Here is a 17114-nt window from a genome sequence, read left to right on the forward strand (position 1 = left end):
TTTAAAGTTTATTTATTTATTTTGAGAGAGACAGCCAGCATGAGCCCAGGACGGGGAGAGGAGAGAGGGAATCCCAAGCAGGCTCCATGCTGCCAGCACAGAGTCTGATGCAGGGCTTGAAACTGCAAAGCTGTGAGATCATAACCTGAGCTGAAATCAAGAGTCAGACGCTTAACCTACTGAGCCACCTAGGTGCCCCTCCATTTAACTCTTTTAAACAAAGGAGTAACATCACCTTTAAAAAACATTTTTTTTTTTTTTTTACATTTATTATTGAGAGGCAGAGAGACAGAGTGTGAGAGGGGGAGGGACAGAGAGAGAAGGAGTCACAGAATCCGAAGCAGGCTCCAGGCTTTGAGCAAGCTGTCAGCACTGAACCTGAGGCAGGGCTTTGAACCCACGAACCATGCTATCATGACCTGAGCCAAAGGCAGACGCTTAACCGACTGAGCCACCCAGGTGCCCTGAGTGACATCATCTTATGTGAAGATTCTTGGAAAGGCTTTTTGGAGGATGCGTTTGAAGAGAAAGGGAGTGGATGTAGGTGAACCAGTTTAGAAAGTTTCCCAGTCAAGTGAGACAAGGTAGGACTTGAGCTAAGGTGGTGTCATTGGGATGGAAATAGGAGACAGACTAGATACACAGAAGCAACAAGGACTTGTTGATTACTTAGATGTGGGGGCAGAAGGGAAAGAGTCTAGGATGACTTCCAAATTTCTGGCTGAGGAAACTGGATGGATGATGATGAGGAACTGAAACAGGGAATACAGGGGCAGACTGATAATAGGCTGTATGCTTGGTTGTGTGCGTAGGCTCTGGTATCTGACAGACCTTGGTTTGAATCCTGGCTTTGCATTTATGACCTATGTCATATTGAGCATGTTATGCAACTTGAGCCTCAGTTTCCTCAGTTGTAAACTGGAAATAATATAACTTACCTCTTGCTTGTGTATGTGTGAATTGAATGCACAGTGTCTGGTATCCAGTAAGTAAGTACTCTATAATGCTGGCTATTACTTCTCAAAGAGGGTTCAGGGAGGAGGCCCAGGAAAAATGGGTGAAGCCTTTAGGAAAGCCTTATGAGAAAGAACTGTGTTCAAGACAAAACAGGAAAAATGCAACATTGTGGCAGACCAGCTAAAGCCAGAAGGAGGAGGCCAGACAGGGCTGAACTTAAGCCACGTTGCTGAGAAGATGAGTCACTGGAAGTGCAGGCAGGGCTGCCCAGGCCACAGCTGGACTGGCTGTGGCCAGGCTAGACTGGGCTATAATATGACTTCATTGTCAGTGGGGAATCATGAGGATTGTTCCAGAAGCTTTTTTGTCCTCCTCTTCCTCCCAGAAGGAATCCATTACTTCTTCCTCTTTTATAGGACTTTCCATACCTTGTCTTACTTTCTGGAAGCAGCAGGAAACAGTAGAAAGGGACAAAAAGCAAGAATCTGAATCCTGTCTAGTTTGGTCACTGATTTGCTGAGTGACCTGATGTATGTCACTTCACCTCGTCCTTATTTGTAACACGAGAATGAGCAAACCTGCATCCAAAGCGCGAAGTGAAGACAGTTGGTGGGTGGTCAATAAAAAGGCATACGTTAGTATTCTATTAATTAATTGCATATTTTGTCTCCTTGTTCCTGTTCCCACTCCCCCTAGATCCTTGAAGACACTAATCAGTTCTAACTCACTTTCAGATCCCTAGCACTTAGCTTGGTCAGGCACACAATTTCATGAATGGATGAATGAAAAGATCAATGAGCGTCCCCAGCCGCAGCAGACGCGCCAAAGGCCCGCCCCCTTCCGCTTTACCCACCAAGCAGGGAGGCCACGGGCGCGTCTCTCGCGACCGTTCGCTGGCGCGTGCGCCGGAGGCCGCGCGCGGCCGGAGGTGGCAGGCGGGTTCCCCGTGCGCGCGCGCGCGAGGTGGGGAGGACAGGGGCGGGGCCGGACCAGAGGCGGGCGCGCCGGCTGGCTGCTGGCTGGGGAGCCGGCGGCCGTGGTGGCGGCGGCTGCGGCGGCGGGTGGCCGGCCAAGCGTGTGCCGGGTGGGAGAAAACGGGCGGCGGCGATGCTGCCGCCTCCCTAAGGAGCCCCGAGGAGGTTGCTGCGCTTGAAGCCCCAGAAAGCGCGGAAGAGCTGCGAGCTGGGTCGGTGGCTTCGGGCGCCTGCCCGGCCATGGTGGCCGCGGGCGGTGGTTGGCGCGGCAGCGCTGCGGCCCGGGGCCGTTCGGGGCCGGGACAGTCGTGGCGCTGACGCCCGAGGGGCCCAGCCACAGATATGAAGCGGAGCCGCTGCCGCGACCGACCGCAGCCGCCACCACCGGCCGCCTGCAGGGAGGATGGGGCTCAGCGGGCGGCGGAGCTGCCCCAACCCCAGCCCTTGCCGTCGCGCCGGCGAGCGCCTCCTGGGAGGCAGCTACTGGAGGAGCGGACCGGGCCCTCGGGCCCCGAGGTGAAGGAGCAGGTAAGGCGGGCCGGCGTCCGGGAGGGAAAGGATGGGGAGCGGGAGCCTGAATGGGAGCGGTGGGGGAGGGGGATCTCAGGCGGGAAGACTTGGGCTAGGGCATTTGAGGGGTGGGGACTGTGTAGTTCTGCCGGATTAAAGGAAGGTCTGGAGCGGCAGAAAACTGGGGAGTGGAAAAATGGAAGTCATGGCCTGGGGTTGAATGGGAGGGAAATGGGGGAATAGGGGTTTGGAAAAATGGTCCTATGAGCGTTTGTAGTCCGGGATTCTGGATGCGAAGAAGGGACGCTGGAATGTGGCCTGGGAGTAAATGAACTGCAAAGAATAGGCTTACTAAAGGATACTGAGGAGTTAGCCAGAAGGGTAAATAGTGCAAAGTAGGGAAAATCAGTATGATAGAGTAAATGTTATCCTATTTCCTAGAGGTTGTCCTGACAGTTATAAAAACAGTTGCCATTCCTAAGCATTCTTTTATTTGGCCATCATTATATAGTGTTGTGGAGTGTGTTCAAATATTCAAGATTCCCTTCGGTAACGATCTATTTCACAAGAAAGCACTTTTTAAAACACCTGCATATGTGCAATTCCAAACCCAGCGCTGTGAACAGAATTTATAGAGAGATAGGCTCTGCCTTCTAGGAGTTTACTACTGAAAACACCTTAATGGGAAAACAGAAAGCAGTGTAAAACTATTCATGGAGTTTCTGAATGGATAGGATGTGTTTGTATAATTTATTAATCAAGCATGGAAATAGGGGATAAAGGTCAGTTTTATGAGGCAGGAGAAGTTGCCACTAGTAGCTGTAGGAGGTGCAGTGAAAGGAGAATATGTGGTCCTTGACCTTGTGCGACTTGCAGAAAAATATTCTGTAGTAGTGAACTCTAGTGACAGCTTTCTCTTTGCACAGCTCTACTTGAGACCCTAGTAAATTCATCCTTGACTCATTCAAGACTTTTATTAGGTCTCCTGCCTCTTTTCCATCAGTAAATAAGTATGTTACTTAGATATCATTCTTCATTACATAGTTTCATTGATGCACACGCTAGCACTTGGATTTTTTTCTACGTTTTGTTCATCTTTTATTCTGCACCCAGCTCTGAGTAGACTGCACCATCTGCTATCTCTGCCCTTGCTTTCAGGCCACTGAACATTGTCCCTGGATGTAATTTCCCCAGTTTTTTATATTGTTTTTTATATTCTCTCCAGTACCTACTTGAAACTTTTATTGTACTTAAAGCTCTGATCCTTTCCTGATTCAGTTTACTCAGTTCAATTGGCCTTATTGCATGGTTCACAAAAGAGTTCAGGGTTATTTGATTTTCCCTTCTTCTCTATCTCACAATTTTATTTGTTTGTTTGTTTATTTATCTATTTAGTAAGAAAGCAAGCTCTCTGCCCAACGTTGGACTTTAACTCATGACCCCAAGATTGGGAGTCACATACTCTACCAGCTGAGCAAGCCAGGTGCCCCTCTAGCTCACAATTTCTGTGTTCACTCATCTTTTGCTTCAATTCTAGAGAAAGAAGTATTCATCCTCCTCTTCAAGGCTTATCCCTGTACTTCTGTCCTTGATTTTATCCTCTCTCATTTAGTGGAGGCCTTTGTTATGTATATTATTTTCTCTTTGTCTTATACCTCAACTAAAAAATGAAACAACAGTTTCCCTGAATTGTGTAACCCACCTAAGCTAATTTGTTTGCTTTGCTTTGCTTTACCAGCAACCCTCTTGGGAAATTAGTTTGTATTCACTGTCTTAGCTTCCTCACCTGTACACATTCCTCATATTACAGTTTGGTGTTTTTTTTTTTAAAGTATGTTTATATTTACACCCAACATGAGACTCAGCCCAGGACCATGAGGTCAAGAGTTACATGCTCTTCCAATTGAGCCAGCCAGATACCCCTTATAGTTTGGCTTCTACACTTATACTGTTCCAAAACTGATGTCTTCATGGTCACTAATAACTTTATATGCTTTTTGCTTTGTATGATATTTACTTTTTTATTGAATGTGACTTAAATACAGTGCATAAATTGAAGGTTCATTCAGCCCATGAATTTTTACAGATTGAATACATCCATGTAACCACTGTTCAAATCAAGATGTAGAACATGTCCAATACCCTAGTATGCCCCTTGGTGTTTTCTCCCAGTTATTATGCTTCCCCAAAGGTAACTGCTTTCCCAACCTGCATCGCCATGGATTAGTTTTGCCCCTTCTTGAGCTTTGTATACATGGAATCTCCCGGTTTGTACTCTTCTGACTAGATTTCTTTCATTAAATCATGGCTGTGAGATTCACTTATGTTGTTCCTTGTAGAAATGGTTCTTTTTCATTGTTGTGTAGTTTTCCATTGTGCGAATGTCCACAATGATACTAAAACTTCTTTTTCAAATAACAAAATAATGCATGGCACTTGTGTAAAGTTTTCATTGTGAAAGAATTATGCAGAGAGATATGTAGCAGTCCCAGGGAACTTTAAATGACTAAATTTGATAGTCTTCAGCCCAGTCTTCATTCTCTCTGACTTCTGTGAACTATTTATCACTGTTGCTCAGGTGTTCCTTCTTGATATTTTCATCTCTTGTCATAACGACCACTGCACTCCTTTTTCTCTGACTGCTTCCTGTGTGTCTTTTTTTGTTTTCTTTTCTCATAAATGTTTCTTGAGGATATGTCCTCTGTTCTTAGCTCTCTCATTTATTGTACTCTTGTGTTTTTGCAGGCCTACCCTATTCATGGCAAGTATTTAGGATGTGAAACAAGGGTCTCTGATCTTCTTTTATTCATGGCCTTGTGTCACAGAACCTCCTTGTAGAGTGATCTGAGTTCCCAAGCTTGACCTTTTCCCTTAGCTCTACATTTCCATTTCTTTCTCTGATGTTTCCACTATAGTATACTCAGCATTTGTGATCTTAACATTGTAATTTTTATAATTTGATAGTGTCCTTGAAAGTCCATAACTTGTAATAATTTGATTTTGAAAAGATAAAAATTTCAGTTGTGTGTATTATGAGGCTGAATGGATTATGTCCATTCAGGGAGTAAGCTTAGCTGATCAACAAGCATTGACTCTCACAGGTGACTTTGTTCTCCTTTCCTCATGACGTGGAGCAATGCTTGTTATACTACATACTAGCTGGTGTTTTGGAGTAAGTTCTGAAGAGGATGCATGACTTGGATCTCTAGAAGATCAGTGGCTTGCTATATCCTTAAAATAGAATTCATTATTTCTCCTTTGAAATGTGCTTTTCCCTGTCATTCCTTTCCCTTGTCATCCAGCTTGAAGTTGTATCCTTGGTGTTTGACTTCCCCTCTCCCTTGACCCCCTAAGCCAGATTTTGCTGATTCTGCCTTCATGATGCCTTTCAAATCTTTATTCTCACTGTCATCACCTTAATTAAGCATTTATAAACTTCTGTCTTGGTTGTTGTAATACCTTAAGTGCATTTACTCTGCTTTTAGTCTTTTAACCTCTAATTTATAATGCATTCTGGTAAAAAAAAAAAAAAAAAAAAAAAAACAACCCAAAAGATTATAACTCATTGCTTACCTGAGTTCCGGTAGTAGATAAATATTTGTTAAATGATCATTCCATTTCTGTATCTTCGGAAACCTTCATTAGCTTTTTACCCATAGAATAAAGTCTGGAGATCTTGGCATTCAAGGTCTACTTGATACCACTTTTTATTCGAAGAATTGGAGTTAGATGCCGCTTCTCTTGTTTCCCCAAGACTTTGCTTTATAAATTCTTTGAGGCCTACATTGTTTCATTTACTGTTGTGCACCTAAGGCCTGCTGTGGTATTTGAAACATAGTTATTTGTCTGAATATTTATTAGAAACATAGATATGTGGCGGTGTCTGGCTGGCTGGCTCAGTGGGTGGAGTATGTGACTCTTGATTTAGGGGTTGTGAGTTTGAGCCCCACATTGGGTGTAGAGATTACTTAAAAACAATAAATCTTAAAAAAAAAAAAAAGAAAGAAACATGTGGTGGTGCTTGAAACAGATATTTGCTCAATGAGCATGCTAATTGGTTATCAGTCTCTCATCAGAGAAAATACTCCTCAGAGACTGTCTTATTCATTGTATCACCTTAGTGTTTTAACTGGTTGTAGTAGTTGGCGGTCAGTAAATATTTGTTTACTGTTGGGCACTTTCGTATACTTATTTTAATTAATCATCCATCTGAAAAACTCTTCTCTGCCTCTGCCCATTGAAATTCTACTCAAGGTTCCAGGCCTAGCTCAAATGCTACAGAAACTGTTCTTTGAAGTTATTTTTCTAGGTGAGCTCTTCCTAAGAGGATCCTTGATTAGGCTTAATAAATCTTTAAATCTCCTGAAATTTTAGTTCTCAAAAATCTGTGATCCAGAAAGTGAAAGCTTTGGTTCTATGATATTAAATGAAAATGAAAAAATGATTAGAAAGCACATTAGATAGGGACTTAATAAATGCTAATTCTTAAAAAAATTATTTTTAATGTTTATTTTTGAGAGAGAGAGAGAGAGAGAGAGCACAAGCTGGGGAGGGGCAGAGAGAGAGAGAGAGAGAATCCCAAGCAGGCTTTGCGCTGTCAGCAGAGAGCCTGACACAGGACTCGAACCTATGAACCGTGAGATCATCACCTGAGTCGAAGTCGAATGTGTAACTGATAGAGCCACCCAGGCGCCCCAATAAATACTAATTCTTATCTCATTTTGTTTCTATAACATTGTTTTGTCCACTACATGGTATATGGTAGGTTCTGAATAAAGATTTGCTGAATGAGTGGGTGAATGAATTAGAGTTTTAGCACTTTTATCCTTCTGTATTCATTTTGTATTATTTCATTTCTGCTTTTAAGTTGTAAATGGTTAAATGTAAGAACGATATAATTTTTCTACTATAATGCATAGACAGGGCTTTGCTCACATTAGTTGGTAAGTATTTATTGATGAATAGAAAATTCTTCAAATATTTTGAATTTGGGGGGATTCGAATAATAATAGCATGATAGAAATAGCCAATTAAAGGAAATGAGACATTTTTGAGGATGGAAGAAGATATTCCCTCAGCACCATTGAGAAATTTGCAAAATTATTTTCATGGAAATCAGCAACATCTCTTTCCTCTGCAGTATAATGTTAGTACATTGGCAAAAACATAGGAAAGAAAGACAGAGGGGAAGCTGCATATTGTATGTAGGGAACTAAAATCAACTTGGTATTGCTGGAGGATAAAGTTAAAGGCATAGATGGTTAGTTAAGAGACTGAAGGAGCCTGGGTTATAGAAGCTCTTTAGTACTATGTAAACGTGTAATAAATAGGGAAGCAAGATGGTCTTACTTGTGTTTTAGCTGGATTACTTTGGCAACGGTGTGGGGGATAGAATGTTGGACATGGTGATTGAGACATAGACATTTGAGAATTCTTTTGAGTTTTCAGTATAGAAAGTTTATTAGCCTTCCCTTGCCTCTTATCCACAAGTATAATGGGTAAAGGCCAGCTCCTGAAAACGTGGTGGCTTTGGAAGATTTGATTTCGTCAAAGGTAGTGGGAGTAGAGAGCCTGGGATGGTTGAAGTGGGTTGGACAATGTTCCTGATTTTTCTGTCTCTGTTCTACTGGATGCCTCTTAGCCTAATGATCAGCCTAAAGGCTTTACCACCCCAGTTACTGATGGTGACCTATAGTCATGAGTATCAAAGGCAGCTGAATCTTGCAATGATTGTTACCTTCTTCATTGCTGGTCTTAACTGCTGTGTGATTCTCTGCTAAATTTGTTACCTAGCTTTGTATTTTCTTGATTAAATCCCTATGGTACCTTGGTAATTATTACTTTTCATTAGCAGGTGATGATTGTTTTTCATCATTAATATACCTACTTGAGGTTCCAAATAAGTTGAAAACTGGGGTTGTTGGATCAAGGCCTAGCCCTGGGTGAAGAAGAAAAAGCCCTCAAGGGAGAGTAGAGGCTAGATGTTATTAGGAGTAAGGACTTCCACAAAATGCAGTTAGTGAGACATAGTTGGCAACCTTTTGTTTTAGCTTTGAGCCTCATTATTAACTCCCAAAGATTCTTTCCTCTTCCCTTTACCACAGCCATGAACGCAATGGATATATAGTAAATGATTGAGGGGAGAAATTGACATCAACCTGAACCTTCTACTTCCATTTTCATTAGGTATATTTCATCCTTACCAATAATTGTTCCACCTCTAAAATCTTTGTTTTTTTTAAATGTAAGATTAAAAAAATATTTATTTTGAGAGAGAGTGAGCAAGCAAATCAGTGGGGGAGGTACAGAGGGAGAGAGAATCCCAAGCAGGCTCTGCGCTGTCAGCACACAACCTGATGTGGGGCTTGAACTCATGAACTGTGAGATCATGACCTGAGCCGAAACTAAGAGATGGAAGCTTAACTGACTGAGCCACCCAGGTGCCCCTAAAATCTTAGTTTTGAGCTTACCACACTCTGACCTTCACATCATCCTCCATTTTTCTATTTCACACTTCTTTTAGAATGTCCTCTTCAAAAATGGTTCAAGGTCTTTGGAACCTCTAGTTGATGTTTTTTTTTTTAAACCATCTTTTCATTGTCAGTCACCTCATGCTTCGACTTCCCTCCTATTCAACTTAACATTTCATGGGCTATCATAATCATTCCTGTTTCTTTGCCATTTCCCCTTTCTGGCATATGTGCTTGACTAAATTCCAACCATCATTACGCCAACTCTGGCTATTCTGCACCTGTGTCTAAGCAGCTGAATGTGGCTGGAGAAAAACATGACCATGGTGACATCCCAGTTTGTGATCAGGAACCTCAAAGAGTCTGTCAGCACTGCCACTCAGTCCTATGACATTTCCCTAGTCCATTCACTCTTAAATGATAGTTTAATTTTTCTCCTCAAATCTCCAAAACTCTCTTTGTCCTCTTTACTCTTAGTTGATATCCTTGTTTCCTGTTTAACTGAAGGGAAAAAAAATCCGAAGAGAACTTCCACAAGCTCCCATTATAAATTACCCAACCTACCTGTATCTGTACCCATATTCCATGCCCTCTCTCCTATTGCTATGGATAATCTCTTCCTACTCTTACCAAGGACAACCCCTACATCAATTAAGAGTTTTCTTCTTGAAATCATTCCTTCATATTCCTGAATCATTAGTTTTTCTTTTCTGTTGTATGCTCTGTATGTTTTGTTCTCATTAATATGGCTATAATATTTATATTATTTTCCATCTTAAAAAAAACTTTATTAATGCTACACTGCTCCTTTTTTCATTTATTCTTTGATTCAACAGTTTTTTGTTTGTTTTCAGTACTCTTGGGATTACAGCAGTGGAAAAGGCAGGCCACAAACCCTGCTTTTATGAAGTGTCTATTCTAGTAGAGGGAATGTCATGTTTGATCTTAGCCAAAAGGCCAAGAAATTATAGTAGAGGGAACATCAGGTAATAAAATAAAATATGTACTATGTTATATGGTGATAAGTACTATGAAAAAATAAAGCAAGAAAGGGGGATAAAGAATGAAGGGGAGAGGGTCAGCTGGGTGGCTCAGTTGGTTAAGTGACTCTTGATTTCGGCTCAGGTCATGATCTCACAGTACATGGGATCAAGCTCTGTGTTGGGTTCTATGTTGGCAGCATGGAGCCTATTTGGGATTCTCTCTCTCTCTGCCCTTTTCCCTTGTTTTCTCTCTCAAAATAAATATTAAAAAAAAAGAAGTTGGGCACCTGGGTGGCTTAGTTGGTTAAGCATCCGACTCTTGATTTCAGCTCAGGTCATGATCTCTGTTTGTGAGATCGAGCCCCACCTTGGGCTCTGTGCTGACATTGCAAAGCCTGCTTGAGATTTTCTCTTTCCCTTTTTCTCTGCCCCTCCTTCCCTCTCTCTCTTTCTTTCAAAATAAATAAACATTTTAAAAAAAATTTAAAAATAAAAATAAGGTAACACGTAGTCATTCCCTTTCCTTCTTTTTATGCATGTCTTCTTTTTTTTCCACCTGGTACTGTTAACGTGTTTGCTGTTTATTGTCATCCTTCCACATTAGAATATATGGTTCATGAGGGCAGGAATTTGGGTCTGTTTTTCTCACTGCTATATTTCCAGCTTCTAAAATTGTGTATAGAACACTAATAATGAAGCAACAGAAAGACAAATAAAGAAACTGATCCCATTCACAATTGCACCAAGAAGCATAAAATACCTAGGAATAAATCTAACCAAAGATGTACAAGATCTGTATGCTGAAAACTATAGAAAGCTTATGAAGGAAATTGAAGAAGATATAAAGAAATGGAAAAACATTCCGTGCTCATGGATTGGAAGTATAAATATTGTCAAAATGTCAATACTACCCAAAGCTATCTACACATTCAATGCAATCCCAATCAAAATTGCACCAGCATTCTTCTCGAAGCTAGAACAAGCAATCCTAAAATTCATATGAACCACAAAAGGCCCCGAATAGCCAAAGTAATTTTGAAGAAGACCAAAGCAGGAGGCATCACAATCCCAGACATTAGCCTCTACTACAAAGCTGTAATCATCAAGACAGCATGGTATTGGCACAAAAGCAGACACATAGACCAGTGGAATAGAATAGAAACTCCAGAACTAGACCCACAAACGTATGGCCAACTAATCTTTGACAAAGCAGGAAAGAATATCCAATGGAAAAAAGTCTCTTTAACAAATGGTGCTGGGAGAACTGGGCAGCAACATGCAGAAGGATGAAACTAGACCACTTTCTCACACCATTCACAAAAATAAACTCAAAATGGATAAAGGACCTGAATGTGAGACAGGAAACCATCAAAACCCTAGAGGAGAAAGCAGGAAAAGACCTCTCTGACCTCAGCTGCAGCAATTTCTTACTCGACACATCCCAAAGGCAAGGGAATTAAAAGCAAAAATGAACTATTGGGACCTCATGAAGATAAAAAGCTTCTGCACAGCAAAGGAAACAACCAACAAAACTAAAAGGCAACCAACGGAATGGGAAAAGATATTTGCAAATGACATATCAGACAAAGGGCTAGTATCCAAAATCTGTAAAGAGCTCACCAAACTCCACACCCAAAAAACAAATAACCCAGTGAAGAAATGGGCAGAAAACATGAATAGACACTTCTCTAAAGAAGACATCCAGATGGCCAACAGGCACATGAACAGATGCTCAACATCGCTCCTCATCAGGGAAATACAAATCAAAACCACACTCAGATATCATCTCACGCCAGTCAGAGTGGCCGAAATGAACAAATCAGGAGACTATAGATGCTGGAGAGGATGTGGAGAAATGGGAACCCTCTTGCACTGTTGGTGGGAATGCAAACTGGTACAGCCACTCTGGAAAACAGTGTGGAGGTTCCTCAGAAAATTAAAAATAGACCTACCCTATGACCCAGCAGTAGCACTGCTAGGAATTTACCCAAGGGATACAGGAGTACTGATGCATAGGGGCACTTGTACCCCAATGTTTATAGCAGCGCTCTCAACAATAGCCAAATTGTGGAAAAAGCCTAAATGTCCATCAACTGATGAATGGATAAAGAAATTGTGGTGTATGTACACAATGGAGTACTACGTGGCAATGAGAAAGAATGAAATATGGCCCTTTGTAGCAACGTGGATGGAACTGGAGAGTGTGATGCTAAGTGAAATAAGCCATACAGAGAAAGACAGATACCATATGTGTTCACTTTTATGTGGATCCTGAGAAACTTAACAGAAACCCATGGGGGAGGGGAAGGGAAAGGGAAAACAAAGAAAAAAAAGGTTAGAGTGGGAGAGAGAGCCAAAGCACAAGAGACTCTTAAAAACTGAGAACAAACTGAGGGTTGATGGGGGGTGGGAGGGAGGGGAGGGTAGGTGATGGGCATTGAAGAGGGCATCTTTTGGGATGAGCACTGGGTGTTGTATGGAAACTAATTTGACAATAAATTTCATATAATAAAATAATAAAATAAAATAAAATTGTGTATAGAAGGTACTCCCCAGATCAGGGAAGTTCTCAGCTATTATTTCTTCAAGTACACCTTCAGCACCTTTCCCTCTCGCTTCCTCCTCTGGAATACCAATTATGTGTAGATTATTTCTCTTTAGTGCATCACTTAGTTCTCTAATTTTCCCCTCATACTCCTGGATTTTTTTCTCTTTCTTCTTCTCAGATGCTTCTTTTTCCATAATTTTATCTTCTAGTTCCCCTATTCTCTCCTCTGCCTCTTCAATCCAAGCTGTGGTCATTTCCATTTTATTTTGCAGCTCATTAATAGCATTTTTAGCTCCTCCTGGCTGTTCCTTAGTCCCTTGATCTCTGTAGCAATAGATTCTCTGCTGTCCTTTATACTGTTTTCAAGCCCAGCGATTAATTTTATGACTATCATTCTAAATTCACTTTCTGTTATATTGTTTAAATCTTTTTTGATCAGTTCGTTAGCTGTCGTTATTTCCTGGAGGTTTTTTTCAGGGGAATTCTTCCGTTTTGTCATTTTGGATGGTCCCTGGAGTGGTGCGGAACTGCAGGGCACTTCCCCAGTGCTGTCTTGAATAACTTGCGTTGGTGAGCGGGGCCACAGTCAGACCTGATGTCTGCCCCCAGCCCACCGCTGGGGCCACAGTCAGACTGGTGTGTACCTTCTCTTCCCCTCTCCTAGGCGTGGGATTCACTGTGGGGTGGTGTGGCCCGTCTGGGCTACTTGCACACTGCTAGGCTTGTGGTGCTGGGGATCTGGCATATTAGCTGGGGTGGATCGGCAAGGTGCATGGGGGTGGGAGGGGCAGGCTCAGCTCGCTTTTCCTTCCGTTGTCCGCTTTAGGAGGGGCCCTGCGGCACCGGGAGGCAGTCAGACCCGCTGATGGAGGGATGGATCCACAGAAGCACAGTGTTGGGTGTTTGTGCAGTGCAAGCAAGTTCCCTGGCAGGAACTGGTTCCCTTTGGGATTTTGGCTGGGGACTGGGCTAGGGAGATGGCGCTAGTGAGCGCCTTTGTTCCCTGCCAAGCTGAGCTCTGTGGTCCGGGGCTCAACAACTCTCCCTCCCATTGTCCTCCAGCCCTCCTGTTCTCCGAGCAGATCTGTTAACTTATAACCTTCCAGATGTTAAGCCCCGCTTGCTGTCAGAACACGCTCTGTCCGGCCCCTCTGCTTTTGCAAGCCAGACTTGCTTGGCCGGCGGGCCGCCCCTCCACCCCGGCTACCTCCCGCCAGTCCGAGTAGTGCACACTGCCTCTCCGCCCTTCCTACTCTCTTCCGTGGGCCTCTTGTCTACACTTGGCTCCGGAGAATCTGTTCTGCTAGTCTTCTGGCGATTTTCTGGGTTATTTAGGCAGGTGTGGGTGGAATCTAATTGATCCGCAGGAGGCGGTGAGCCCAGCGTCCTCCTATGCCGCCATCTTCCCAGAAGCCCTTAAGTTTTATTTTAGAGAGAGCGAGTGAGCGAGCAAGTGAGGGAGAGTGGCAGAGGGAGGGAGGGAGAGAGAGAGAGAGAGAGAGGAAGAGTATCTCAAGCAGGCTCCATGTTCAGTGTGGAGCCTGATGTGGGGCTCGATCCCACAACCCTGGGATCTTGCCCTGAGCTGAAATCAAGAGATAGATGCTCAACCGATTGATCTACCTAAGCACCCCTAGCTGTCCCATTTTAACATTGCTACCAGCAATGTGCAAAGGTTCCAGTTTTACATGACCTTTCAACACTTGTTATTTTGGATCAAAAAAATTTTTTAGCCATCTTGTGGATGTAAGTGATCTCTGATTGTACTTTTAAAATTTTTTTAAGTTTTTAAAATTATTTTTATTTCTTAAAGATTTTAAGTAATCTTTACACCCAGTGTGCGTTTGAACTTACAACCCCGAATCAAGAACCATATGCTCTCCTGACTGAACCAGCTAGGTGCCCTTTATTGTACTTGCTTATGTATGTATGTATGTATGTATGTATGTATGTATGTATGTGTGTATGTATGTAATCTCTACATCCAACATGGAACTTAAAGTCATGACCCCAAGATCAAGATCATTCTCTTCTGATTGAGCTAGACAGGCACCCCTCATTGTGCTTTTTGATTTGCATCTCCCTATAGGCTAATGATGTTGAGCATCTTTTTATGTGCTTGTTGACCATTTGTATATCTTTGTCATAGAAATGTTTATTCAGGTTCTTTGCCCATTTTTAAATTGGGTTGTTTGTTGTTGAGATGTAAGAGTTCTATATTTATTCTGGATACTAGGATATCTAGATATCTGATATCTGACATCTAGAATCTGATATCTTATCAGATATGATTTACAGGTATTTTCTCCCATTTGGTAGGTTGTCTTTCACTTTTTTTTTCTTTTTTTAAGATTTTATCTTTGGGTTGCCTGGGTGACTCAGTTGGTTGAGCATCCAACTGTTGATTTTGGCTCAGGTCATGATCTCATGGTCGCGAGAGCTCTGACTGAGCCAGCCAGGTGCCCCTGTCTTTTACTTTCTTGCTGGTGACCTTTGCACAAAAGTTTAATTTTGATGGAGTATAATTTACCTTTTTTGTTGTTGTTGTTGTTGTTGCTTGTGATTTTGGTCACATCTGAGAAACTATTGCCATAGCCAAGATCCCCATGAAGATTTACCCCTATGTTTTCGTCTAGGAGTTTTATATGGTTTTAGACCTTATGTTTAGGTGTTTGATCTGTTTTGAGCTATTTTTTGTATATGGTGTGAGGTAAGGGTCTAACTTTATTCTTTTGCATGTGGCTATCCAGTTCTAGCTATGCTTTTTCTTAATTCCTGAGACTGATCCATTTAAGTGAGCCTAACCCATTTATTTATTTTTAAAAAATTTTTAATGTTTTATTTATTTTTTAGAGAGAGGAGAGAGAGAAAGAACAAGTGAGCAAGCAGGTGAATAAGCAGAGAGAGAGGGAGACACAGAATCCGAAGCAGGCTCCAGGCCCTGAGCTGTCAGCACAGAGCCCGACGCGGGGCTCGAACTCACAAACTGCAAGATCATGACCTGAGCAGAAGTCGGACACTTAACTGACTGAGCCACCCAGGTGCCCCAGAGCCTAACCAGAGCCTCACTCTTTTGGGGTATGGGTGTGAACTTCTTTGGGCCAGTTATTTTCAGTCTTCAGGGCTAATGGAATTACCTGGAAGGCTTGTTAAAGCAAGGATGGCTGGGCCTGACACCCAGAGTTTCTGATTGAGTAGGGCCTGGAGTCTGCATTTCCAACAAGTTCCCAGGTGATGATGAAAGTGATGCTGCTGGTCTGGAGACCACACTTTGAGGATCAGAACCACTGCTTTAGGCAAAATAGAGTAAAAAAGTAATAAGTATCAGGGTTTTATTTTGCTTAGGTTTGTATTCCTAACATACTTTATGGAACATAGTAGATACTCAAATGTTGTTAAAGTGTTTAATTTTGAGAGAGAAAGAGAGAGAGCAGAGTGCGTTTGCGCTGAGCAGGGAAGGGGCAGAGAGAGAGGGAGACACAGAATCCAAAGCAGGCTCCAGGATCTGAGCTGTCAGTGTGAAGCCTGCTTGGGATTCTCTCCCTCTCTCTCTCTTTCTTTCTCTCTCTCTTTCTTTCTCTCTCTCTCTCTCTCTTTCTCTCTCTCTCTCTCTCTCTCTCTCTCTCTCTCTCTCTCTCTCTCTCTCTCTCTCTCTCTCTCTCTCTCGATTCGGGCTGGAACCCATGAACTGTGAGATTATGACCTGAGCTGAAGTCTGAAGCTTAAGTGACTAAGCAACCCAGGGACCCTGCTTTAGATTTTAAAGGAGTAAAATGTTATATTTAAAGGAGTAAAATGTTACAGTTACTTTTAGCATCCGTTCCCTCCCCATTATCATTCCTGAAAGAAACCACTGTTAAAGGTGGTGTGTATTTAAATGCTGCATTAATAAGGAAGAAAAACAATCCATTACTAAAGATATTTATAAGTAAGATGAAGCTGTATTTGTTTTTAACTTTTATATAAATTATATATTACTGTATAAATCTTTTTGCTCTTACTTTTTTAATTTAACATTGGTTTTTGTTTTAGTTTATTTTTGAGAGAGAGAGAGAGTGGGGGAGAGGCAGAGAGAGAGAGAAGGAGAGAGAGAATCCCAAGCAGGCTCCACACTGTCTGCACAGAGCCTGACATGGGGCTTGATCTCATGAAATGTGAGTTCTTGACCTGAGCCTAAATCAACATTTGGATGTGTAACCAACTAAGCTACCCAGACTCTGGTCAATATTTTTTTGAGAATTATCTATGTCATGGATCAGGAGACTTTTTCGGTAAAGGGGCAGATAATAAATATTTTAGGCTTTGTCATACTTTTTCATAACTACTCATTTCTGTTGTAGCATGATAGCATACCTATGATAATATGTAAATGAGTGAATGTGGCTATGTTCCAATAAAACTTTATGTATAGACATTGAAATTGGAATTTAATGTAACTTTTATATTTTTCATATTGAGAATATTTCATGAAATAATGTTCTTTTGATTTGTGTTCTAGCCATTTGCAAAATGTAAAAACTACTTTTAGCTTTCTGACTGGACATAACAGGCTATGGTTAGGATTTGGCCTGCCAGCTGAAGTTTGCCAACCTTGATCTATGTTAATACATTTAAATCAGTTTCATTAATTTTTTTAAAAGTTTATTTATTTATTTTGAGAGAGAGAGAGAGA

At 41.9% G+C, this 17114-nt stretch overlaps 1 protein-coding gene across 3 annotated transcripts in view; it reads left to right on the plus strand.

Moving 5' to 3' along the window:
- Nucleotides 1-2273: 2273 nt before the first annotated feature.
- MAST2 (microtubule associated serine/threonine kinase 2) overlaps nucleotides 2274-17114 on the plus strand; it is a 206949-nt gene continuing 192108 nt past the window's right edge. For all 3 annotated transcript variants that reach the window (XM_042996974.1, XM_042996972.1, XM_042996973.1), the window contains exon 1: nucleotides 2274-2459. In XM_042996974.1, the coding sequence (XP_042852908.1) occupies nucleotides 2274-2459 (186 nt within the window). The remainder of the gene's footprint in view (nucleotides 2460-17114) is intronic.

The sequence above is a fragment of the Panthera tigris genome, chromosome C1 (assembly GCF_018350195.1).
Source record: "Panthera tigris isolate Pti1 chromosome C1, P.tigris_Pti1_mat1.1, whole genome shotgun sequence".
Taxonomy (NCBI): Eukaryota; Metazoa; Chordata; class Mammalia; order Carnivora; family Felidae; genus Panthera; species Panthera tigris.